Raw genomic sequence first — 25,417 nt, 5'->3', positions numbered from 1 at the left:
ATACAATTTGTGCGTTAGAAAAGATGTATTACGTTTCAGCATCAAAGGATGGTGGAGGCTGTACCACTTTTTGGCAACAGGATTATCCGGAGTAACTGTTTTATGGTTAGTACAACCTATTAGAACACACGTATGATATATGTATAATTCGTGCCACTTAATACGCGATATTAAGTATTGCAGTATCTCGCGTTTTTGTTGGTCACTAATGTTTTTGATGTCACTAGTTTCGTGTGTATAGCGATAAGATAACGTTAAAATAAGAGTTCACTTTAACGATTGTATGTGAAGGTAGCCGTGTGTTGTGTGTGTTTGTTAACAACTCGTTATTTTCGAGGAATTTATGGGGAATAATTTGGTCCAAGCAGGAAACATCTAGCTCGATTCACACTTATTAACGATGACCTTCAGACCCTATGCATGCATAGCGTAAGGCTACAATCTGTAAAAGACATCTAAACATACCACTCATGGGCACCCTTTTATCTATCGTCTTTTTTACCTACTAATTTAATACTAAACTTATCGACGTTTTTATATACCGACTCCTACAATTCAAGGTTATTGTTTCTATAATTAAATCTAGATCTTTTTGCCAAAGCTTGATAGCCATGTGATAACTTTTGAATTCAAATTAAAAAAAAATCAGATGGTTGAATTGACTACTTGCAAGAGGTTTAGTAATAAATATAGCAACTTCAAATAGTTCCAGATGTTTGAAAAATATGCTCTATAATGTGGCCAAAATGAAAATTTTGTGATATGGCAATTTTAGGGCTGACAAGCAGGGGTTTCAACTGCATCTTCGCAGCTGTTTCTTGACGTACACTTGCGTGATGCTGGTAGCTCATCAAATGCAATATCGATATCAGGCCGGAACGTTGTATAGGCTACAGGTGAGAGCTTCAGGACCTGTTGTCCTCTATTCGCATTTAATTATTGCAGTTCAGTACAGCTATGTAATAATCTTTACATACGTTGTCTCATAGTAAGTGACCGCTCAGTAGTATGTTTGCCAAATCCAGCAACAATAATAATACTGCAGACGACATCTTTTTTGATTCATTATTTAACATGTAGATAGGGAAACAATTTTCGTGATATATGTGGAGGCTTTTCGTTTCCGCTTGCCAAAGCGAAACACCTCTTATAAGATCAAACAATAAACTAGACATGTTCGTACTACGTGCATGCGTTCAGGCATTAGGGGCTACGCCGACCGGCAATTCCGACGTAGACCCTATGGAGGTCAGTGTCGAAGGAGTCCATTCGCTATTAGTCAAACCAATGCTAAGAGATTTCTTCCTTCTGATGCCTTTCCTCTACGCGGTTTACGTAAGAACTTTTACTTTTGATCCATTTGTTTTACTAAATAATTTTCGAAAATTTCGCCGATGGCTAATCTATTTAGCTTATGAAGCAATTATTCATACCCTCTGATACTTTCCTCCTCAGCAGGTAACTAGCAAATCCTCCGATAGAAAAAAATTAAGCAGACATTTTTCTTTTGGTTTGGATCGCAGTTGCTGCAGCTTCTGATGCTCTACCTCGTCGTCGAACTCATTTCTTCGAAACCTGAATCGGCCACTTGGCACGCGGCATCGGCGGCCGTATTTTTCGGAGTGATGTTCGTGGGCAACGTGTACAACACCACTAAAGCAATCTATTCGAAATATCAATCTTTTCGTCCTGATCCGCTGCATCTCATCAGAAAGTTTACATCGTGTTGATTTTTTACGCTAGAGAGAAATTAGAAGGAGCTCAGCCGTAGAGAAAAAACCGCGGAAAACTCTTTGGCACATTCATGATTGAAAATCGAATTTTGGGCCAGCCAATAAAAAGGCAATATTTATAATGCCGAATAGTGCAAATTCAGTGGGACATATTTTGTGTTTGCTAAACGGCAGAGGCAGGATATACAATAAAGTTAAATGAAATACATTGCGTTAGCATACACGACGTACTATTGCTACTAGGCGGATCAAAGCCTATTGAGCTAAATATTAAGGTCAAAATCGAAGAATTTTCACTTTTTTTTCACAGTCTGTCCTGAGTTAACTGAAAATCGAATCAGTGGAACTTTGTGAAGCGCCAGTTCAGACGGTACCAAGTTCAGTCTGAGTTGCTCAGTTTTTAGATGCTGTCGGCGCTAAGTAGACATAGCTGATACGTAAGTTATTTGGCGAACAAAAGTTTCCCAGACATAAAATTCTGTCCAAGGAACGCTTGCGGCGATTTGTTTCACGTTGCCTAACTACTCTAACGAAACATTCTACTGTCAATATGGATACTTTGAAAGGGCTGTAAAAGGTGTCCAAAGTTCTCATCCTAAATTAATCAGTAAAAAAGCAGAAAGAAAAACAGAGTCATCAAAAATCATATACTAACAAAGCAGTGATTTTTTATTTCAAAGTATATGCAGGTATATAATTAAGAACTTTACAGGCTCAACCGACATAGTGTTTGTCAGTATAACAATAGCGACATATATACATGCAATATTTACTCATTTCGCATATATAGGCAAAAAATAATGTCGAGTACCTTAAAAATATAAACAACTAGATTATTATTATTAGTATTATTTTTGTTATTATAATTAAATAAGGCATGATTCTCATCAAAACCTGTCGTCCTCCATTTTTTGTTCCTTGTTATAAAATCAAAGGAATTTATACATGTGTTCCACTTATAGGTCAGGTAAAAACGTCCCATCTATAGCTAAGCTATATATTATTTTATGTGGAAAAGCCCTATTTAGTCTTGTAGGTGAGACAGACCTCCATCATGAGGCTGTTGTCGGATCGTGTTTTACGCTCTATCTGTTTTCTCTAATTCTAATGGCAGTTTTACATCGTTTTTCACGAGCAGAATCACGTCAAGATTATTTCCTCACCAACTAACGAACGTGTATATCTACGGTATCGAAGTGATTAGGAGTGTTATCGATATTATTAAGAAGGCAGCGGGTGCCAGCAGGCCAACCGCTGTCACTGGCAAGGCGCAAATATATCATAGAATCATAACACAGTGGCTTTAGCAAGCTTCCAAGAAGAAAACCGCTAAACACAGATACCAAGCATTTTTTTTTCTTAATAAATTAGCTGCTAATATAATAAACAGGGTGCATTGTCAAGAGTGATGATGTTCTTTATCTTCTCACAAAATGAGTCAAGATGTCAACGAAATAATGGTTTAATATTAAAACGTGGTTTATATGTATTTTAAAATTTTGCTCGATCAATATGTTTAGCTATATAGAATGCGCGCATGGTGCTTAGTTGTTGATTAAATTTTAGTTCGGCAGGTATTTAAGTTTTATTCAGGGCGTCGCCCTTCGTTAAGGGCGGCTAGCCTGTGGGCAGTATCTATTATAGTTCTTAAGTTTCTATTAAAATAACTTGATCTTTGTAAGTTTCATTCACAGTTACATTATGTTAGCTTTAAATAGTATCTGCAAGTCAATTAATAGTTATGATGTAGCGTTTAGCTGTCGAATTTCGTTACATGAGTGAGGTCATTTAATCAGTTGGCAATCAATGTATAACACAGAGCCACTCCACAGACTGTTTATAGTTTGCAGCAACTGAATGATACTATTCTTAGAATCACATTGTCGGCACCTTCTAAAGAAACTTTGTAACTTTTTTTTTTGTCAATTAGTGTAAAATTAGTCTTGCAATGTCTAAGAGCTTGACCAACCAACCCTGAGGTTTACTCTGAAATCCGTATTGCGTAATTGCTTCGAGTTACTGAGGATTTTTTAAGTATTATCTTCAGCTTAATTCTCGAAGGGCATCGATTGAAGTCTCCCTGTTCTAATCCACTACCTGAACTTAACAAGAAATGTCGAACGAAAAAGCCAAATAACGGTCTTTGAGTACCTGCCAAAGGAACAGGATCATATCAAGGTCTTTATATTGGCCACGATTTCGGGACTGGATCTACTGTCCACTTCTCGAACCTCGTTCGAAGAAAGATTGAAAAAAAAAATATATATATATATATGTATCATATAAATATATATTACCACTAATAAAGATGCTGATGCTACGCACGGCCGACACCGGACACCACCTCGATGGTCTTCACAACGTTGAAGGCATTTGTGAGAAAAGGCTAGGTCTCAAGAGAGTTAGTTAGATGAGCGTTGCATACGAGTTATATTACTATTGATTATTCAGGCTTTATCAGGCTTATTTGGAGGCGGCCGGTACGTTAGGCGACGTAAATGGGGAGGTGGCGGGTACCGCAGGGACCTGCAACGAAGAGGTCTTGCCAGATCCGGCATTCGTTGGATTTCGTAGTTCGAATGAGCGGGATTTGATCCTCGTAATAAGTGCATGCACTGCCCACAACAATGAAATGAGAAAGGCGTAGCCAGACAACGAGAAATATAGAGTTGAGTAGGAGCGAAGATGGTCCCTAAAATAACCTATAACAAAGGAGAAAGACACACATTATTGCCATGACAATCTACTCCTGAATTTAGTTAGACTAATCTTATCAGATATTCGTATATATATATATATATATATATATATATATATATATATATATTTTATACAAACCACCAGGATGAAAATATCTTCCGCAGAATGGGCGTAATGATAAACGTTGTATTTACTTAATAATATGGAACAGACATACCGCGATATTCGGAAAGTATTAAGGGGGGCCTGAAAGAACGCCTAACGCCAATGCCGAACATAAAACTCAAAATATTTAGTTTAGATTGTATAAATTGTTGGAATATTAAAAAAGTACAATGTATAAATATACATTGACTAAAAATAGCATTGGAGTGCTTGACTCTATAGAGAGTAAGATGCGCACCGCAAATTTTCTAGTGCTATTCACTAGAGAACTATTGACAACGTACCGATACAATATGGCCGGGCCAGCGATACTATGCCTAGAATCATACGGTAGACCCCAAAAGTCAGTGGCATTGTCTCAACACCGAGATAGTCGGCCAGTAACACAGTATAAAGCGGTGTGCCACAGCCGATACCGAAGCCCAGAAGGACAGATGCGGGCACTAATTGTTCGAAAGTTTTGCACAGCGGGAATAATGTCCACCCGAGGGCCCATACCAGATAGATGCACGACATCATGGTATCTCGCTCTAAGTAGCGACGATCTAAAATCCAAGAGAAACGTTGTAGCAATGAAAGACACACGTTGAATTAAGTTTGATTAGGAGAGCGCTTCGCTTTAGAATAAAATACGCTGAATAGATTTCACATGTAAAATATTGCTACACGATCAAGTATATAAATATTCATTCTATTGTTATATGAGTTGATTTCTTCAAGTCTACTTTCTATCAAAGTAAAGTGTTATCAATGAATGAATTTATGAGCATATTACTATTAACGTTTAAGTAAATGATTGTTTCGTATATTGCCAACAATACTTTGTTAGAAAAAATGCCAAACGAAGTTCTTCCCAACTTTGATAAGTACAAATTCTATTTCACCGCTTGGTTTTATAACGCCAAACGATGATTTGTCACTGGATGAAGTTAACAATTACAACAATTACATTGCTGCGACAGTACTGCTATTTCAGCACCCTTTGTTGGGTTAATAGGATAAGTTGCTAAGTTTTTCCTACCGGAAATTGATCCGATGAGAAGTCGTCCAGAGATATCTCCAATTGAGAAGGTTGTTAGGATCAAAGCAGATGTGCTGTGGCTGTACTCTTTCTCTTCGACAAAGTCAACGGCTGTCACAGGAAAGATAACAAAGGAAAAGGAAAATGCTATGCCAGAGAGAATAATCATTGAATAGATTGGCTTCAGAAGGAATTTAAATTGGTTGACTACTCGGTAAAGACGCTCTATTAAGTCACTTTCTTCCATCGCGTATGTTTCCTCCTGGAAATAAAACAAATATACTCATATAAGTACCCTATAGCATATAAAGAGTGCGCATTTGAACCTAATACACGAGATGCACTCGAGCCAGTGCAGCCGTCTGATATGGGATTTGCTCTGAGCACCTCGATAGTAGAATCGTCAGCCTTCATCAACGCCAGCTTCTATTGCAAATAATAGCAGCAGCAGCAGCAGCATTTCATATCCGTTCACACAATCCCCGAAGCTCACTAGGCGCTTATAGGGATAGCGTCATAAATGTAGGCAGATTGCTATTAACAATGAATATACACACATGTTACACATACATGAACCAACCCTGTTAAGTTTGTTTATATGTTTATTACAAGTAAAAAGTGTGTATACGTTTGTGATAGTTAAAAGCTACGCTGTATATATATATATATATATATATATATATATATATAGAGAGAGAGAGAGAGAGAGAGAGAGAGAGAGAGAGGGGGGGGGGGGAAGTCACAGTTTTATTTAGACACTAATTTACGGTCTGGTTCCTGGTTAGTGAACAAAATAAACTGGATCTCATTGTAATGAGCTATTTTTGAAAATCCTGATGGTAACAATGTCTTCATTCGGGTATTATCATTAGGATAAATATACTCTTAGGCTGATTAAGACAACGGAAAGAAATATAGGCACATGTCTCTAAGTTAAACGACTTTGGGATAGAGTCATCAACTGATTAATAAAATATATCATTTCTGCAATCCGAACAGCACTAAAGTCGCGGTACTACGTAACAGCTATTTGGATAACGGATAGCAATAAGTTTTCTAGAAGTTACTTTCACTGCTGCTATAATTTTAAAATCTAGATATTATATAGATGTATGTAAAAGTAACGATTGCCAAACTTCAACCTTAAACTGTCCGCTGCATTCACCTGCATTTGACGATAGCAGACGCCAATAGGTCTTTTCTAATAGTGGAAAGTAACACAAGAACTTCACCATCTGCCCCCTGCCGACCCGAAACATAAGGTCAAAGTGTTTGGTTATACAATTATTTTTTGTTCTCCCTTAATAGTGTACAAGTTTTAAGTTGAGCGCACATGAACATTAGCCGTGCGGCTGATGCAACACAGGCGAGGCAAAGTGCAACTATCCACGAGCTTGGCCGCTATAAGCAAACGTCGTCGTTCTGCAGTCAGATAAGAACCGTAAAGATGATCGAGCTTCAATCTGAGAAAAGAGGATGTCAAAAATCCGAAACTGTGGCAGTCACTAGGTCAGACTTGCGGGCGACAAGAAGGTCGGGATGCAAAAAACTGGACAAAATAAGGCCTTCGCGTGAACAAAATCCGTATTAGGACGACTACACCGATGAGCCTTGTAGCAACTATCATCAGTTCCTTGTGAAAGGAGCCTGAGGAAAAAAGATGCAGTGTTTGCCAACATTTTATTCTAACGTACGCAAATTAAGAAGCCGAATTGCATTGGCCAAAAAACTAACAAAATAAATAATATGACTTGTCTCGTAAGATGATTAAATAATAGTGCCTATTTTTTTAAGTATATTTATCGCTAAATGTAGATTTGTTGGTATTGGGTATCCGCAGTTTCGCTCTATTCGGATCGCAGAAGTAGTGCTTATCTTTGGAAAATTTAGATTTGTAAATATTTTTTAAGGCAGAATAATCGACGTCTTCGACAGGCGATCGCGGACAAACAAAATTGCACCAGCTTAAAAGCACTTATTCACTACTCAAGGCAATGTTGGATCCTCAATGACCAGACATGATTTCACAGTGCTTGCTAAGCGTTTTATCTATAAGGAAACGTATTACATCGATGTCAATCAGTCGATCACTCGCTCTGAATCTATGTGGTAGTCTATACAGATGACTCGCGGAATATCTGACGTTTTTATTCCGCTGGCCAGATACGATTTTGTCTACATAGACACCTTAATATTTCGGCCCGCAAATTGCGTTAAACCAGTCACTTTAGTGGCAGAATGGCTAATGTTGGTGTGAAATGGCACTTCCCTTCATGTAACCCCGACTTCGAATGGGCGAAGTGGAAGGTGGCAGGGGAGGCCGAATAAAACTTTATTTTGCAAACCTGAGGGGTGGCAGTGTTCATGGATGCTGCAACCAATGGAAAAGGTCCCTTCGTTGCTGAGCCATTCATAGTTGCAGCTTCTTCGTATGGGGGTGGAGGTCGCGGCATGGAACGGATTTCCTCTGGCGCTGGAACCCTGCACACATGTCCATTTGTGCAGATCACGGTGAAAAAATAAATCGATTATTATACGCGTGTTACCACGTGTAAGGAGCGTTCGCTCTACATTCAGTTGACGACTGGAAAAGAGTTTAGATTCTATCATAAACTAGTAAAAAGAAGATACTAGAACAGAAGATATAAGAGACTTCTTACTGAAGACGGAACATGCCAAGCACAGCATGTTGGTTGGATTTATGATTCAATCTGAGCATAATGTACGTATGCGTATGTGTGTCAAGCTCGCAGCCGTAGCTTAGCATCAGCTACTACATAACAAATTGGAATATACAGTTGTTAGTAATGTGATTATTCGCTGTTTAATAAGTATGTAAACCACAAGTATTAAGGTCGGACAACAATGAAAAAAGGCAATTTTTCTAAATAAGGCTAAAATTGAATAATGGCACGCGCGTCATTGTGTTTAGAATTCTATTGAGTTCTGGTTATTTCATCAATCAGTGATGAGCCACAGAGTTAATATCGATTAAAATCAATATTCCAGAAGAGATACGAACCTGGCGCTTTCAAGCGCTTTTTCTTTGGCGCGCTGTTTTTCCTTCATCATAGTAAGAGGACTCTTAAGGAGAATCGAAGCGGCCCATCCATTGCAAGCTAGTCCGCCGAGTATTAGGAAGGTATAGCGCAGACCGCACCAGTTGACAATCCTGAAAAGAACAGGCGGAATAAAGAACGAACCCAACGTTCCGCCAGCAAAGTAGATACCTGAATATCAGGCGTAAATAATCAAGGACAAAAACAGAATGAGTTTCTCCTTCTTAGGACGAAATGCCTTCCTCCATAGAGTAAATTATGATGAGTTATTTTTAAACACGCTAATCCACAATAGAAATAGCTCATCCAGTTAACACGACCGGGGATTAAGTTTTTTTTATAGTATAAAAAACGTTTTTGCCAGGATCAGATGTAGTATGCAAAAAGACGATATCCAATAGCATGTTAGTAGGCGAATAAAAATAAAAGGTCAACATTTCGTCGATTCCACTCACCGTTGCCGGACACCCGGTTTTTTAGAAAATATTGATTGATAATGATAGCGTTGGAGAAGTACATCATGCCTTGGCCGAGGCCTACGACGACACCGAGCACAATTGTAACTACCGTTACGTGATAAACGAGACAGCAGAGCAAAAAGCCGAAAGCTACCAGAAGAACCCCCATCGCTGAGATAGGCCGTGTGTCCACATAGCGGTACAATATGCTGCATAGAATCACTGTAATAGGTAAAATTATATGAAAAGAGCGATTATCATGTATACTAAGCGCTCTGATTGATACCGTAGCGCGGGGTAACTAAACTGTTACACTACAAAATTGAGAGATTGATAGAACTACAAAGCACAAGATCAATCAGATTATTTCACTAAGCCAAGTTCTTTTCGGAGCTTCGACTTGAATTCTCTTGAATTCGACTTGAATCTGGGCTTAGATTACCAATATATATATTCGCTCAAATGAGATTGGGCATCAGAACCCTGCGTCCTCTACACAAAAACTATGATTATTTGTGTTCCTATTGACAGACAAAGCGTTGCACAACCTTGATGACTTATAGAACTGACTTTTAGGATAGATCTCTAACCTAACTTTTACAAACACGCTGTCGACGAATCGAAAAGCACAGCAATCATCGGATTAATTATAAATACGCTATAATGAAAAAGGAAGCAAATACTCGTGGAAATCATATCTTTGTGTGATCTCACTTTAACTTATCTCGATAATCTTGATACGAATAGGGTACAGGTGCTAGGGTACGATACGCTAAAAAGTTGCGTCATGCTGCTCTTAAGTAAACAAAACTAATTTAAATTTTTTTGAACTAAAAAGATTCCTTTATAACATGATAGTTATGTGAAAATGCCTTATCGATAGAATAAGAGCGATAAAAGAATAAACGGCTATACGTTCTGTATTTTTTACAAACAATCACAATTTTATTTACTGAGCGTTCCCTGTTAAAAGGCCACTCAGCGGCCGAATACGTTGGCATAAAGAACACCGCCTAATTCTACTTCCTCAATCGATACGTAAGGGTGCCACTATGTAAATCGCTATAAAGATAAAACGAGGTTTCTGTTTTAATTGAAATCTCTTTCGATTCCTAAATGACCTTGGTGTTAAATATAGAGGTGAGAAGGGATCATGGGTTCTGTAGACTGCTATTTCGATAGATGCCGTAATAGCCGTGAATGAATTTACGATATAGCGGCTATTTTGCCATGCTTAAACTACCAAAAATACCTCTGCTGGTTCCTTGGACGTACGGACGCAATGAAAAATTGCATTCTCATATACGACTCTAAGTGGCAAATGAGCTCAAAGGTAATAAAAAGAAACACACACAATAATTTCTTAGATAGATTTGTAGAGATAACCCGAAGTAGTACGCTTTTATCAGATGTGTATGAGTCTCTCGTTTAAGCCGAGGTCGCTAACAGATGTGAAATATACGCTTTTTATGAAGACTTCTTATTAAACGATTGTTCCATTAATCTTTATTATGTCGCACGTAGCTCTGCGTGTAAACGAAGAGTACGCTGCGAGACCGTGGATTCTAAAATCACCATGAATCTATAACGTTACAGTCTGCGATCGAGCAGTGGGTAAATAAAAACAGAGGACTAAGAAAAAATTAGATTTTTGTCCCGTTGTACGTATTGTTCGGTAATGTGATTTTTTTCACGGTACGAAAGTCAAATCACAAACGGTATCCAAACAATAACAGCGCCGACTTGTATATAATGAAGGCCCTCTGGGAACCGACTTGGGACATATCATCTGATCATCAAAACAAAATCAATCAACGATTGTTTTTATCGACAGACTGTACAGATACTTTTGTATCTGAAAGACCTTTCGTCAAACCCTTGTTGATGGTGGGGGGTATCTCAAGCGACACGTCGCCATGTGTTTTATACGCTTTCGAAGAATCTATTGCCATATTCCTGTTCTTTATTTCGTATGGGTTTCTATACTGAACATAAACGTGTTTCTTTATTCAAATTGTCTGCCAACTATGAAACATATTCCTCGCTGTACTATAAAGTTCAATATATCTATTCATTCAGTCGTTTGTTGTTATGATGACCTTCATTTGAGTGATGCGTTACGTGTATCATAGTACATTGATGAATGGCAAGATATCAGTATACTGAGAAGATTTGCGAGGCACATATCGTTTGAAGGTCTATACTTATGTGCAATAGAGAAAACACATGTAAAGCACCAAATTATGTTCGCAGTCAACCGAGTAATTCAGACGGTGGTCATAACGGTTTCACTCTGCAATTTCAACCCGATTGCGGCGGTTGGTTTACGTATGTTAAATACAGTAATCGACCTAAACTAGAGAGCCAAACGTCGGCAAACGGCACTACCCTCGCAATTGGAAGCCTAAAAGTTAGGCAGCGTCTAATTAAACTGCTGCTGCTGCTAACTAGTCTCTTAAATATAAATCGATGTTTTCGATCCCAAGATTAACCCCATATTATACTCCACTTCAGGCTTACTCGTGTTCCATCCTGTACGTTAGTTAGTTTTGCGGTTACTCGCAGATTTGTTCTATTTTTGTCTGCTGCGGCAGATAGAACGACAGAGAAAAAGGCGGTGTTCGCTTTGGAAGTATTCTGTTTATCCTGTGGCAAGCGTCGATAGAACCAATCAACAAACTGCATCCTCCCAAATTGGAACAAAAACACTATTTGCTGATGTAATTTTTCATATAGGAATTGATTCGCAGCATTATCATCTCTCTCTCTCTCTCTCTCTCTCTCTCTCTCGCTTTCTTTGCTTTTTTTCCCCGATATACGGTTCATCTCGGTAGATACCGAGGAATTTGATGGCTTCAAGTATATACAAGGTACTGAATATTTTGAAACAGCTATGAAGGATAGTGCTCTGCATACGAATGTATGCGATTTCCTCACTAGACTCTTTAGACATGACTAACCAGTGGAATACAAATATTACCGTCATCCTTTATCGTATTCAGTGCGGTAAGATAAGTTGCCGTTTATCTCGCAGATGGGTCGAACGCCAACTTTTAGAAGATCCTTACAATTCGTTAGTCCTTCGTGCGTCAGTGGCAATCTAAAGATATAATGATCGGATACTTGGTGTAATTATACTTTTCTAACATTGTTGGCCAGACACCAAGAAATTTTAGGTAAATTTACCCGCTCTTGAACCTGTTTGTCACATATCGCCCCGCGTCAATGCTGTCGTAACTCTCCAATTAAATTACTTTTGTATATTCAGCTTAGCTTAATTCGATCCCGACAGATGAGTATATACCGGACCCTGAATATCTGTCCCGTGATATCTGCTACCAGAAAAGGTACTCGTCGTAGGTCCATTAACAGCAGACATACGTTCAGTGACAGAGGCGTCACGTAGGCTAAAGACTGACTAAGTGGTTAAATACTTTCTTGGCAAAGCTACATTTAACCTTCCATCCCCTTCAAGTTGAAGGAATGGCAGATCTAGAAGTGTGGATAAAAGAAGACGACCAGGTATAGTTGAATTTGGTAACTGTACCTTGATCGCTGTTATCGTTTTAAAACTCACAGTAATGTCTATTTCGCTGTGTTTTGAGCGAGTGGCCTAGTAATTAGTACGGGTCGCACAGTTTTTGCGCAAACGTACGTTTTGTAGGCTTAAGTCCAGTGTCTTTTCTGCGTGAGGACGAGTCATTGCAGTATCTCTCTTTATTGCGCTCTTTCTTTGCGACTTGGCCTTTTTGGTGATGGTTTGAAAGGACGTTGCGTACTGAATAAAGGCGGACCATATAATAGGCTTTGCTGAACGCCAATGAGGACCGAAATCTGCCGAAAATCGAAAAACTTGTAAATCGTGTCGATATCTAAGATTGGAAACTTTATCATCCGAATTTGGCGTATTCGAAGCTACCGGATTGTATGTTGCGCACACTGAGTGGTGACAGGTTTTAGAGTTCGGGTTTTTTTTAGCTAATCGTATCACAAAAATAAGCTACCAAATCGATAAGACCCTGATGAACAAACACAAATCACCCCACTTTCAACCAATCTTTAGCGTTTCGCACGAACGTGCTTTCCATTGAATAATCTCGAAAATTTGCTCAATGAACTAGGTAGAAGGATTACTGCAGAGGGTTTCACGAATTCTCCATATGGCAGAGTGTGATACAGAGTGTGTCTGTGATTACTGATACAATTACCTTTTTTGCCAACCAGGTTGCGGGGTACATGTCTATATTTCGATGAGCTAAAGAATCAAGTAGTTAGGATATAGGGATAATTCCGCACCAGAGCATAAGGACAACTACGCAAGTGTATGTTTTTTGATCTAGCGCACGTTTACACAACCTTATACAAATTCTTAAGCATCCTTGTTCACAATCCGAAAATTTTTCTTGTTTAAAATTTACAAAAAAGAAGACAATTATCTGTCAGCGACTGCTAAGTCAAATTTTTATGGCGACAAAGGTGTCAAACTACAGCTATGCATATACACCAAACGAATAGAAGGTAAATATTTTCAGCATCTATAGTTTTCTTCATTTAGAATAAACACATATATGAATAAATCCACAACATTTTATAAGTAAACATAAAAAAAATAATAAAATTCATCCAGTGTTATTATCTCTAATAAAAACATCTAGCACTATTTGTTTGTGTCGTTACCGATTGATCTTATCAGGAGCGAATATGCACATTAAAGCATATGAAACACGATAATTGGATAAATCTAAGGCACACGCAATTGTGATGGTACTAGACAAAAATATCTACCACAGCTGCCATTGGAAGTGACCTCCGTAAGCTCTTCTGACCAATTACAGCCAATTATGGCCAGAAAATACCGGCACCGAACTGTATGCTACAGACGGCTTCGGTTTTGTTGCCGAATCTACGGAGCGTTCGGTGTTTTCCCCCGTTTCTTGACCGAAACGACAATAACAGTGACGCTGACATATGGGCCAATAAATATTCTGGAAATAATAACTAACTAAACAAATTACGTAGCTGGCCAAAAGTAACGCCAACAAGGTGGGCTCATCTGAATCGTTATGCAGGCTAGTGATAAAGGTGAACAAAGAAAGATGTCCTGACGATTCAGGCCAACATAAAATTAGCACTCAACGGAGACCACTAATGCAATGGCTCACTAGACACCTTATGTGGTATATAAATAATATTTGTGGCTGGAAAGCGTTCACGATTTTTTTACAATGGAGTCCCACAATTTGATTAAAAATTTCTTTTATTGTAGTTTATATAGTGGTCATATTAACTGTAAATCTGGTTTATGATATCGTGCAAATCGGAACATATGAATTTGTGCGCGGCGAAATCACGGGAAGTTCCACATATAAATCGACTCTACATACATTCGGTGGCACCTACGCATGTAATCGTATAACGACGTCAAAAGTGGAATAATGTAGAAATTTGGCAAACGCTAAATAAAAAAAAAAACGGTAAATTTGGTAATATTGAATACAGTATAATAAATGCCCGGGTTACAAAGAACCTACAAATGATGCTGACGATGAGTTATGCTGATTTAATTATCTTATTATTACACAAGGAGATGGAAATCAAAGCTGACGTAATTGGAACGTCTCGAAGCTGATAAACTGTTTGTGTTCTTAAAAAATTGTAAAAGCTTTACAGGACGGATGTAATCAGACTGTTGAAGGCACACTGCACGGACGCAGCACTCACAGTCCATTGTAATCCTTAATTGTCGCCATCAGGTACCAGACGTAGTCATAAGGGTAGAATTTACGTTTAATTTTTGTTAAGAAAACATCTTCCATATGGAAAATAAAATTACGTATTAGAAATAAATGATAATAAAAAGGGGTTGCGATAAAATACCCAAAACACGCCTCACGCATGCTACTTAAAAAGTAAGCTGTGCCATCAGTTTTTGGCATGATACCTAAGTATACCTTAGACTAACTTTTAATCTAACTCACGAGGCACAATTTAGGCCTCTTGGCACTTGTTTTTCCTATAAGGTGTTTGATATGTATCCACTTCTCTGCGAACCTGTAAAGCTGCTAACGGTATCCATTAACGAGAATGCCCAGGAGGCGTCTTGCCGGTTAATGTTGAATTCTCTTTGATAGCAGATAAACATTACACCGGCTGACCGATTGACGATCGTCAGCCAGAAAAAGTTCCATGCACAGGCGCATGCTATCAACCAAGATCTTTTTGTGTCTTGATATGCGTTCTCCATCTGAAATTGACAAATAACAAATTAGCATTGAGTTTTCGAACCTTCGAGTTATATTATAAGAGGATACTTATAGTAAATATTTGTCAGCTGCGGTCTAGAGTACCTTCCAGGCTTTACAGTACCTGGGGCAGGATCATCACTAAACGACTGATTGATTGGTGCCATCAATTAACCAATCGTGCCACGTACCAAAATGATTTGTATAAACTTGGTGCCCGCAAACCTGGTGCCCGGTAAAGCCCATTTCTACCACTACGTTTTGTGTATTCCAAGAAGGTTCATTGGTACTAGGCGAAGCTTGCCGATTGCTTTCTTGCTTTAAGATATGCCTCAAATGTACGTAAAGTATCTATCGATATTCAAACCTTTTTGATTTTATCACTGATTTATTATATTTTTCCTGTATATGCGCACGACGAAGGAATTGGCTACATAAGGCATTCACTTAAATGACCCACAGCAAAAGTAGAGCAGGAAACGACTGTAAACAACATACGTTATCAAGGTGATGATGATGATGATTGGATCGGCCTGTAACGGCCCAAAAGGTTACTAGCTTATCAAAAGATGTCCTATTCGCCCAGGACTCTTCCTTTTTCAACGTATACAGAAGGTCATTATCCTAGTTTCAAAATAAATTACCAGAAGTGTTTAGTGGTTTCTCATGCAAACCAAATGGCGAGAACAACTGTGTTATATTCTATATGAGAAAAATAAAATAATGTGGATCTGCATTCGGGTTCATTTGGGTCATTTTGCGATTTCAGTGTACAGACTTGACTAAGAACTGGTAGTTCCTGAAAGCATGTTTCATTGCCTGTGACATTGACATTAGTAAATTCTGTACATCGTCAAAGTGTCTTTGGCCACTCTGAACTACAGAAATGTGCATTTGCTATATTACTTGTGTTAGCTTTTGCTGCTAGTCTCTCTTCTGTAATACTTCTATGGAACTCATAGCACCCTTCAAACGGAAGCCCAGATAAAAATTCAAGCGGGCTTTTTCGTTTATTCCTATATACCCACCACATGCCATTTGCCACAATTTGTCAAATTTGGTAGGTAGAAAAAAAAAACACTATTTCCCACTACTGTTTTTTTTTCGCTATAGTTGGCGGCATTCAAAACAGACTATTCGCCAAACATTCTACTCAGGTATCGAAAGATGTCAGTGCCCCCCGACTCAGTTATCCTGAATATATGTTACCTACCATACCGAGTCTTATCCATCTTGTTCTAAATGTAAATAATGTAAATGTAATAAAGGCAAGGCTTGCGCAAGCGAACGTTTTAGCCTTTATTAGTTTTTATAAATTTGAATTTATTAGTTATAGACGAGAAGTCTTCAGATCTGTCATTCCAGATGGATGATGATCTCTCCTCCAAAACCTGATTCAGAATAACGGGACAAGGGACTGAAACATGCGTCGATTACATATTTTTACGCCTTGGTGCGCCTGTGTTTGAAGTCACCTTGACAATCAGAAGATTTTATGCCTTTTCTAGTCACTATTCTGTTCTTGGTACTATTATGCTTCTGAAAACCGATTTGATAAGTCCGAGAGAAGTATTTAATACAAATAGTTTTAATCAAAGCTCTAATACTCTTCATTCTGTTGATTGGTCATCAATGAACCTGTTTACGTCAACTTCTTAAATTATACCCTATATAACATTTGCGGTACTGTTTTCCCAGTAAGGATGTATCTACCGTAAATGACCCATGCCTGGAACCTTTTCGGCGGAGCTTCGTCACCCGAGACGTTAAGAAAACGCTATGTCTGTGATGATATCGATTAGATGTTAGTCAAAAGCTGCTGCAAACGTATTTTATCAATATATTTTATGATCGTGCTAAGAAGACCTCTGCACTTGCACTATGGAACCCGAAGGTATAACTTTTAAAGGCTGAATCATACGAAAAAGCAACACTATTATTCCTTTTCCCGGAAAAGTAAATTGGAGTATAAAAAAAAAAATGGGTTCGAGCTAGGTTCACCGCTACTGCGTGCTTCCTAGGACGCTTCTTCCTGAACGTTCGCATTGCGTTTTTTTTATTTCTCACGTATCACCGAAGAACTAGAGTTGTTATCTGGCATGTGTATGAAAGCCGACATTATTGTTTCTTATACTACCAATCCATATTAAGTTTTCGACAAATATATTTTGTAATTGGCCACTTTATTAAATTTATCTTTTCAGATTTCATTTAAGATTTTCCAAGTTGTTTCTTTATTTAAAAGTAACAGCAATGGCGATAGGCCAGCAAACTATAGACCCATAACTACGACCCATTTCAGGTTCTAAACCCTACGAAAAGTGTACCAAACGTCAGCTGGAAACTTACTTTTCTGACACTTTTTTTTCTTGAATTCGCAATATCGGTTTCTGCGCTCCCGCTTCCTTCCGTGGTTATTGTCACCCGCCCCCTATTCTCTTATAGTCTTAATGGATGTTGCAAAGGCCTCTATCACCATCTTCCATGATGACTAATCGCTTCCTAACCGTACGCATTGTTAATATCGCCTCGAATGGTCATTTATTAGAAGATGGGCTTCAGCAAAGTTCACCCTTAGGTCCATTTACACTTATCTCCTACCTAGATACACTACGTTTCTTCGTCGAGCATCGCAGCAATAAATGCTTTATCTCGCCATTCGGTCCCCTAATGCCTTCCTAGAGAATGAGCTGGCTACCGTTATATGTACCCATGATGTACTTTATTTGTAAACATTTCGAAAACGAAGTTCCTAATGCTTCATCAAGCATCGTAAGGTGGGACAGTTATTCGATAAAGTTCATCTGCAAAGAGCCACTTCGACAGAAATTAGCCTAGCTTCGACATTTGCTGTTTAGTCTTTAAGTAGGTTTTCTTTTCACAGATACGTCCCTTCTTAAACCGGTAACTACGTACGCTATTGTCATTATAAGGGGGCAAGACATTTTTCAGGCGTTTGCCATTAACGATCGAGCTTGACGCCACTGAGGCCATCTTTAATTAGGATTAATAGCAGAAATATGTTTGGAACTATTTACCATTCTTTACCCGTTACAGAGTGTTCCACTTAGAGTTACTAAGATTTATTAGGCATTGCTCGCCGGAACTCTTGTCTCGACACTTGTTTTTGCTGTGTGAGACTGTCATGTAATTCTTGGTTTCTTCAAACTGATACGGCCTTGGAGCTTGTATGTTTAAATAATTTTTTTCATTTTAATTTATATATTACTATCCACCATTGGCTGAGGTCATATCCCTAATAATATGGCTTGCTTATATTTAATCAATTTTTGTTCTGTTTGATTAGGGAGCGTTGACGTTCGAAATGTGACCACATTTAACTCAATTAAAGGTCTCACAGGAGGGTTCATCCCAATTATGTTTTACAATGTAACGAAACCTCCATAAAGATAAATTTACGTATGATTACTATGTTTCAACTATAGTATCAAAAAAACCCAACCCAAAGAGTAATTTAATTTATAACGAAAAAGACCATAAAGATCAGCCACTTCGTTAGAAAAAGACAGCAAAAAGCCATTATCGGAAAGGGCAAACTAAAAAAAATAACATTTGCAAATTCGTTTTTTTTTTTTTAGACTGATGATTTTGCAATAGTGCATAACGTCTGTCAACCAGAGCGTGAAACAAGTTCCTGTAGGGGGAAAGGTTTCACACGGACAAATGTAAAGGACAATAAAATATGAGGATGCCACATAGACAAGATAACATAAATACAGTAAGAACGAATGACAATTGATCACTGATTTGTGAAAGAGCATAACAACTTGTCATAGTCCTGTTTTCTATTTACCGGTGCGGTTAGGAGGCCGACAGGAAATAGACTAAGCTTATAATGCCGTTATCTAAGTTTAAATAGGACGTGTGAAGGGTTGATAGACAGTTGTTATTGTAAAACGAAGCGGCCTACCGCTGTTGCTTTTATCCGGAAACAGCCACCGTTTGCCAATGCTTGTCGAACTGGCGATAAGTACCGAAGAAATGTCAACAAACAACTCTTTTGTTACAATAAGATGTACTATATACGACGAATTTTGTTGATTGACGACACAGAGCACCGATAGGAATCAACGGTACGATAGACATAATCCGGATAAGTTTAAAGTGTTCCAAAACCTATAAAAAGTATCGCTGAACCCAGCGTAGATCTGCTGTTTTTCGTATTCAGCTAACGTACGAGGATGGATTTACGACTGTTCAAACAGACGTGCTTGAACACAAATCGAATAAACTTGAAACGATGATACTTTGCATGTATAATTATCGGTGCTATACAAAAACAAAAACGTCTATCTATTTTAAAAACAACAACTACACATACCTATGGAACCCAAAATCTTGCAACCTATATTTGAAGGTGAAAGGACGAACTTTATTCCATCGTGTGAGAGTCTACTTTCATATTTGATCATTTATACACCCGTAATACGATGAACTCTCGCATCATTCAAGATCGACAAAGGCTTCCGCAAATGAAGAATGAAAAGTAAAGCAGCGTCATTCAGGGCTTCAACCTTTGCTCTTATCTAGCATTATGTAAGATAACCTTGTGTAACGTGCGATGATTCATTTAAGCTAAAAGTCTCCGTATGCTCTTGTTTATTTTCGCTCATGATGAGTCGCGGTGTCGTTCTCCGGTACAGCTCTTAGGCGGACTAGTGGCGTTATATGCTTCCATTCAGTTAGCGTTTACGGCTAGAGGCGTCACCAGTCCACGCGGCGCTCCGCGCAAGCCACCCTGGACGCCAACCCCCCTCTTCCGCTTCCAGTAGTTTACTAGCAGCGATTCAGCCAAGGACGACAAACTAGGATTGGCGCAACATTTGATGGTAGTCGTCAAGATCTTCTCCTCCAACGAAAAGTCACGCGTTTGCCCTCCTGGCCCAGTGATCATGTCATCTCGGGTACGGTTGTCTTTTTACTTCCTCTTACACGAAGCCGGGAAAGGAGACGATCAGCGAGATACGCCGCACCGTTTAATCATTAACATGGTACCTTGCGCGAGTCTACGATTTGTGCTATGGCTGGTTGGCTGGCTACCTGCGTGCGTGAGTACGTACACTCCCGCATTCGGTTGTTCTTAGAAACCACTTCAACTAGAGGGCGGGACAGGAAACAGTTCATCACCATGGTCACCCTTTGACCTAACTAATCACGAACAGAGAGAGACACCGTGTCGGCTTAAGACAACTAACTATTGCCCTGTATATCTGGCTGACCACTATTTGTTGTAAATGACTACATACAATTAAACCGTTTTACGGTAGAAGTGTTTTGAGCTTCGATTGTGCCTGCGCGAATACGTGTGTGTCTGTGGTATATTCGCCAACCGCCGGCTACTTTCTTCCATAAATAACGATGTCGCAATCGAATGCAATACCTGCATTCTATTCACAAGGGCCGCTGTTATTACGATGAAAACCTAACGAGGTACAAGTTGATTCATGCAAGGGGACATCGATGGTGTTCCATTGTGCAGATTATTCCTCATTGTCTAGCACTATGAAACGAGCCATAAAATCATGTGAATTATTAGTGAAGATATCGAAACTGTGGTTAAATCAAAGGGCAACAAGAGTGTCTGGGACAGCGTAGTGGCTTCAGGAGAAACATACAAGCAGTGAGAGAGATTTTAGAAGGCGGAGAGCGGGAATAACGCACAAAACGTGGCAGTAACCTAACCATTTTACGCTAATGGTGACACATAAGCCGTTACAATGTTCTCCACTGAGGACGTGCATCACCTGTGTTAATAGTTAGAAGGTTAATTTGTTACGCATTAGCGAAAATGTAGGCTATTTTAGGTACGATGCGATAGTTAAAGGAAAGCTGGTCGAGAGGCAAACCGTAGATAGTTAGGGCTAGCAACTTTATAGTACTTCGCGTCAATTTTCGCTACTGGTCTAACGTTTTTCTTGTCGAAATCAGCATGGAAGCAAAGCTCATATGGTCTGGCAGGACCAGTGGCCATAAAATGGCGTCTTCGACTCTTTTAGGGGACCTTGCATTTAAGCAACGCACAAAAGTATATAGACGATGGTGTGTGTAAATAGTAACAAATCGAAAAAAGGCGGCTTCAGAGAACGGCCCCTTCCTGCTACGCGTGCTTTACTCAGGGCCGCAGGAATTCTTCAATGTGACCTTTGGCCATCTGTCTGTATTATGGTTATGTTGTAAATGCTTTGACTTGTGCTGTATCCCTAACCACAATTAGGTTGGCAGTAAAGTATGGCTTCCATATAGGCCCCGTATAGGTTTTTATCCAATCAAGCACAATAGCGTAATTTAATCTCATCAAGGACTTCGATTTCCTGCATTCGTGCAAAACGACATCGGGTGCCGTTGTCTAACAGTCTCTGGATACACTCACGAAAACAATTATATTTTCAGGAGGATCTTTGATAAATATTAGCTTTTTTCGGCAGAAGCTACCTAAACTGGTCTGTAGTAACAAGAATACATGCCTTCTGATCATTTTCAACAAGAAAATTAGCTTCAGATGTATATTTAATGAAGGTATTGTAAAACAGAGAATTTACCAGTACACCAACCAGTTTCGCTTTCCAGTCAGACGTCAGTAAAGCATCTTTTTATTTCAGTTGTTGCTTTTATATTAATATCAACGTGTCGGATCGGCGGCAGGAGGCGCAGACAAACGAGAGTGTCATTCCCGTATATGGACGTATGCCAAATGGCCACGTACAGCGGCGATGAGCCCCCACTTTTTCGCTGCCCTCGTGAGGAGTCATTTGAGGCGTCGTCGATGTTTTCAATCGATTTCAGATCTTTTGACTATCGTTGTGGCTCTTCATCGACCGCTATAGCGTCGCCACATTAATGGCGCTCCGCTGCTGTAGTTTGAGGAACACCCCCGAACATTGAAGGTCATCTAAATTCAAATCGTTGTTTTAATATGATCCCGTCACTGGCTCCCTCGTTTGTCCAAATGGTGTCTAGCAGCGATGTCTATTACGCTCGAACAAAGCCATCGTCATCTACAATTGCTGTTTGTAAGCAGCAAACGGAAATGCAGTCGGTCGATGCGCCCGGGCATATGGTATTTCGTCAACGATTTCACATACATTCAAAACATCTATGAACGAATGCTGGTTACTCAGAGTCACAACTCCATACAATGTATGGTCATACTTCATCCTCGCTAGAGGTACAAGCATTGTGGATACAATGTATGTACAGATACTGAAATTGATTAAAATATACATCGGTAACGATAGCATCGGACGGACGGACCGTAGCTAAGGCAAAATAAACAACATCTGGTTGCAGCAAAGCGGGATCGTTCGACAGAAATTGAGAGCGCTTCGATAACTGGTCTAGAATGCTCAGACTAATGGGTCGTCTTGTAGTCATCATTGTCCTGATGCAATAGCGATGAAATATTACGATGAAAAGAGGCCATTCTTCAATACGAGCCACTGAGATATTTCCTGTAGGACTTTCAAGTGATCGTACGTGAATAGAATCATAGAATAGCACCATATGTAATTCATCGGTAGGCTGTTGATCCCTTAAATGAATATGTAAGAGCGACACGTGCACATTTTGGCACTGCAATATAGTCAGCACTCACTCTGTTTGGGTTCTGCTTGAAAACGGCCTAGATGAAAAGATATATTTCATATTGCGGCGATAATATACTAAAGAGAAAGGTCTCAACGATAGCATAGATAGTCGTGTCATGTGCTACCGGCTTCAAATAGGACGCTAACATTGAGGGAGGTGGTATTTCGAATACCTATTTACGATGTTATACAGCACGCCCTTTAACCTTCAGAACATTACCTGCCGCTTAGGGCTGATTTTTGCATTGCTCATTTTCGCAACAGGCTTATGGCAGACTGGAGGCCATCCTAAATTTTCTGTCGATGCTATGCAGAATTGTAAATCTCTCAATCTGCATAAAAGAGTTTTGGATTGTAGCTATTTTATTATCAAAGATAGACTAAATGTTTTTTTTTCAATTTTCGAATTCAAAATGTTCGCCTTTGTTATGTTATTGACCTCGTTTTTTGCTGACGTTTGGATTAAGATTGCCACGACAGTCTTTCGAAGACGACGATAAAAGGTGGCAAAATGCCACTATGAATTTCTCGAGTAGAAGTTGATGCCGTGGACATAATCGGTGTGGACTTTTTGGTGGAAATCTTGACCTCCTTGTACTCTTCGTCAATCTCCTTTTCGGCCTACAAGATTCCAAATGGGTGACGTAAGTTGATGGCACAAAGATAAAGAACCACCCATTGGCCTTTGATGGACACGACTCAAAGGACCGCACGTTGATACGTTCTAAGGACAATTGATTGTGACACACTATAATTAAAATAAACCTGACATATTCCAATTGCCCCAATCCTCCCACAGCTAAACACTTACATAGTTGACCTTGTTTATGCATGAGTAGATATCCTTTCGGAATATATTTTTTCTCATAAGATATATTGGTTAAAAGTTTAAGAGTTTAAAAGCACAGGTTTGGATGTCGCAGAGGAAATAAGAACGATTTGTCGTTCGTAACAACGGAACACGTCAAGATGCGAAGGTCCTTTCTTGCCCATATTGTTTTTCCGGTTCGAGGCTTGAGGCCAAATATAATTAATGATTCTAGTGAGAGAGGACCCCTACAGCAGACATCAGTCAGCCGCCGTCGTTATAGTAGCGACCCGTGCGTCGATGGCAGAACAGATTCGCTTCAGATAACCGTTCATACTAAATATCGGCATGTATCATGTCCAAGTAAAATAATCGGCCCAAAATTAATCGTTGGACTCTGTGTATCAATTTGCTACGACTTTGGGTAGCTGACAGCTGTGACTTAGCTTATACCATAAGACCATTTAATAACCATATCTTATTATTGCTGTTATTGAACTATATGAATTCTGGAATTAGACGTGATCCGCTACTTTACGTAATCATCATTTTTAGCTATTTCATATTTCTATTAAAAGAAAACCCGATGTACACTTTGAGTGACGTGTGCTATTGAGTATAATTTTTGACGGCGGATTGCACCATTTTATCGTATGAGTGGCCTCTTTTGTTGTGGCCTTTCTAAATGGAGACAATTTCCAGTCAATCGGAAAGCCAGTGATGCATTTTTCTCCTTCTACAAAAAACATTACATTTTTATGATAGAGGTATGTACAATGCACAAGCCGGCTACATAAACTTCTGTAATATTTTTTTTGAGTTAATTGACTTGGTAGATCTTGCTAAGAATTAAAAAACTATAACTAATCTGTGTGTTGTATTAAAACAGATCCTTAACCGATTTTCGATGTCGTATTTTCATCCAAGGTCGGTGGTGCTGTACTCTTGCTTCAGAGGCCTTTTTATGGGTAGAGGATTGTTTATAGGATGCTCACCTATAACAGTCTTTCATCCATTGTGCTCTATTGGTCAAAGCGAAAATTGATGTAGTCTTGGGAGTAGTAGTGACGTAGCGATCTTTCATGCTGCACCGTGAGGAAATGATGCATTATAAAGAAGATCATCGTAAAGTAGTCAGTCAATAGGATTTCGACATATTCTTTGATGAAAGGCTGCTTCACGTATAATCCCTAAGCAACGCATCTAAATCAGTTCGCATATAACCTCTTCTTCTAGTGCTCAATACTAAAACGTCAACGAAGGGTCAATTGTAGAAAGTAAGTGTATGCGCGTCGACGACATCTGTTAAATTACGTTCGCAGCCATCGAATACAAATACTACGTATCTAAACACCATTCTCAAAGATGTTTATATATATATACTATCACACATGTCAAGTTTGCAATGGGACTAATTGACACAAATGGGTTTTCGCAGTTCCTACCTATGACAGTGACATCGTTTCGTACATCGCAGTAGTCAGTGATGACAATCCGCTATACTGTGGACAGGCGAACTAATTATTAAACAGAGAACCTCCGGTAGATCAACCCGTTTGCAGGCTGCGACAACGACTTTCGGCCAAGAACCGTCACACCTTGCTGCCCCACAGCGGAGGGAAAGGAC

The 25,417-nt window shown here is 39.2% G+C and overlaps 2 protein-coding genes across 8 annotated transcripts in view; one reads left to right on the top strand and one right to left on the bottom strand.

The window, feature by feature from the left end:
* LOC111261223 (transmembrane protein 120A) overlaps positions 1-3,136 on the top strand; it is a 6,211-nt gene extending 3,075 nt beyond the window's left edge. The window contains exons 5-8 of one of the 2 annotated variants that reach the window (XM_022834541.2): positions 40-105; positions 776-896; positions 1,201-1,335; positions 1,524-3,136. In XM_022834541.2, coding sequence (XP_022690276.1) covers positions 40-105; positions 776-896; positions 1,201-1,335; positions 1,524-1,730 — 529 coding nt within the window. In that variant the 3' untranslated portion in view covers positions 1,731-3,136. The remainder of the gene's footprint in view (positions 1-39; positions 106-775; positions 897-1,200; positions 1,336-1,523) is intronic. The other variant, XM_022834542.2, reaches the window with a different exon arrangement.
* The window catches only part of LOC111261221 (monocarboxylate transporter 12-B), a 40,198-nt gene continuing 17,150 nt past the window's right edge, over positions 2,370-25,417 (bottom strand). For 5 of the 6 annotated variants that reach the window (XM_022834537.2, XM_086968611.1, XM_022834538.2 and 2 more), the window contains 7 exons: positions 15,188-15,380; positions 9,134-9,358; positions 8,642-8,849; positions 7,965-8,100; positions 5,620-5,881; positions 4,883-5,143; positions 2,370-4,435 (listed from right to left, as the gene is read on the bottom strand). In XM_022834537.2, the coding sequence (XP_022690272.1) occupies positions 4,197-4,435; positions 4,883-5,143; positions 5,620-5,881; positions 7,965-8,100; positions 8,642-8,849; positions 9,134-9,358; positions 15,188-15,380 (1,524 nt within the window). In that variant the 3' untranslated portion in view covers positions 2,370-4,196. Of the gene's footprint in view, positions 4,436-4,882; positions 5,144-5,619; positions 5,882-7,964; positions 8,101-8,641; positions 8,850-9,133; positions 9,359-15,187; positions 15,381-25,417 lie in introns of those variants that run through there. The other variant, XM_022834540.2, reaches the window with a different exon arrangement.

This window comes from Varroa jacobsoni, unplaced genomic scaffold, assembly GCF_002532875.2.
Source record: "Varroa jacobsoni isolate VJ856 unplaced genomic scaffold, vjacob_1.0 scaffold_535, whole genome shotgun sequence".
Taxonomy (NCBI): Eukaryota; Metazoa; Arthropoda; class Arachnida; order Mesostigmata; family Varroidae; genus Varroa; species Varroa jacobsoni.
Note: the sequence above shows the minus strand (reverse complement) of the source record. Positions and strands in the feature narration are given on the sequence as shown.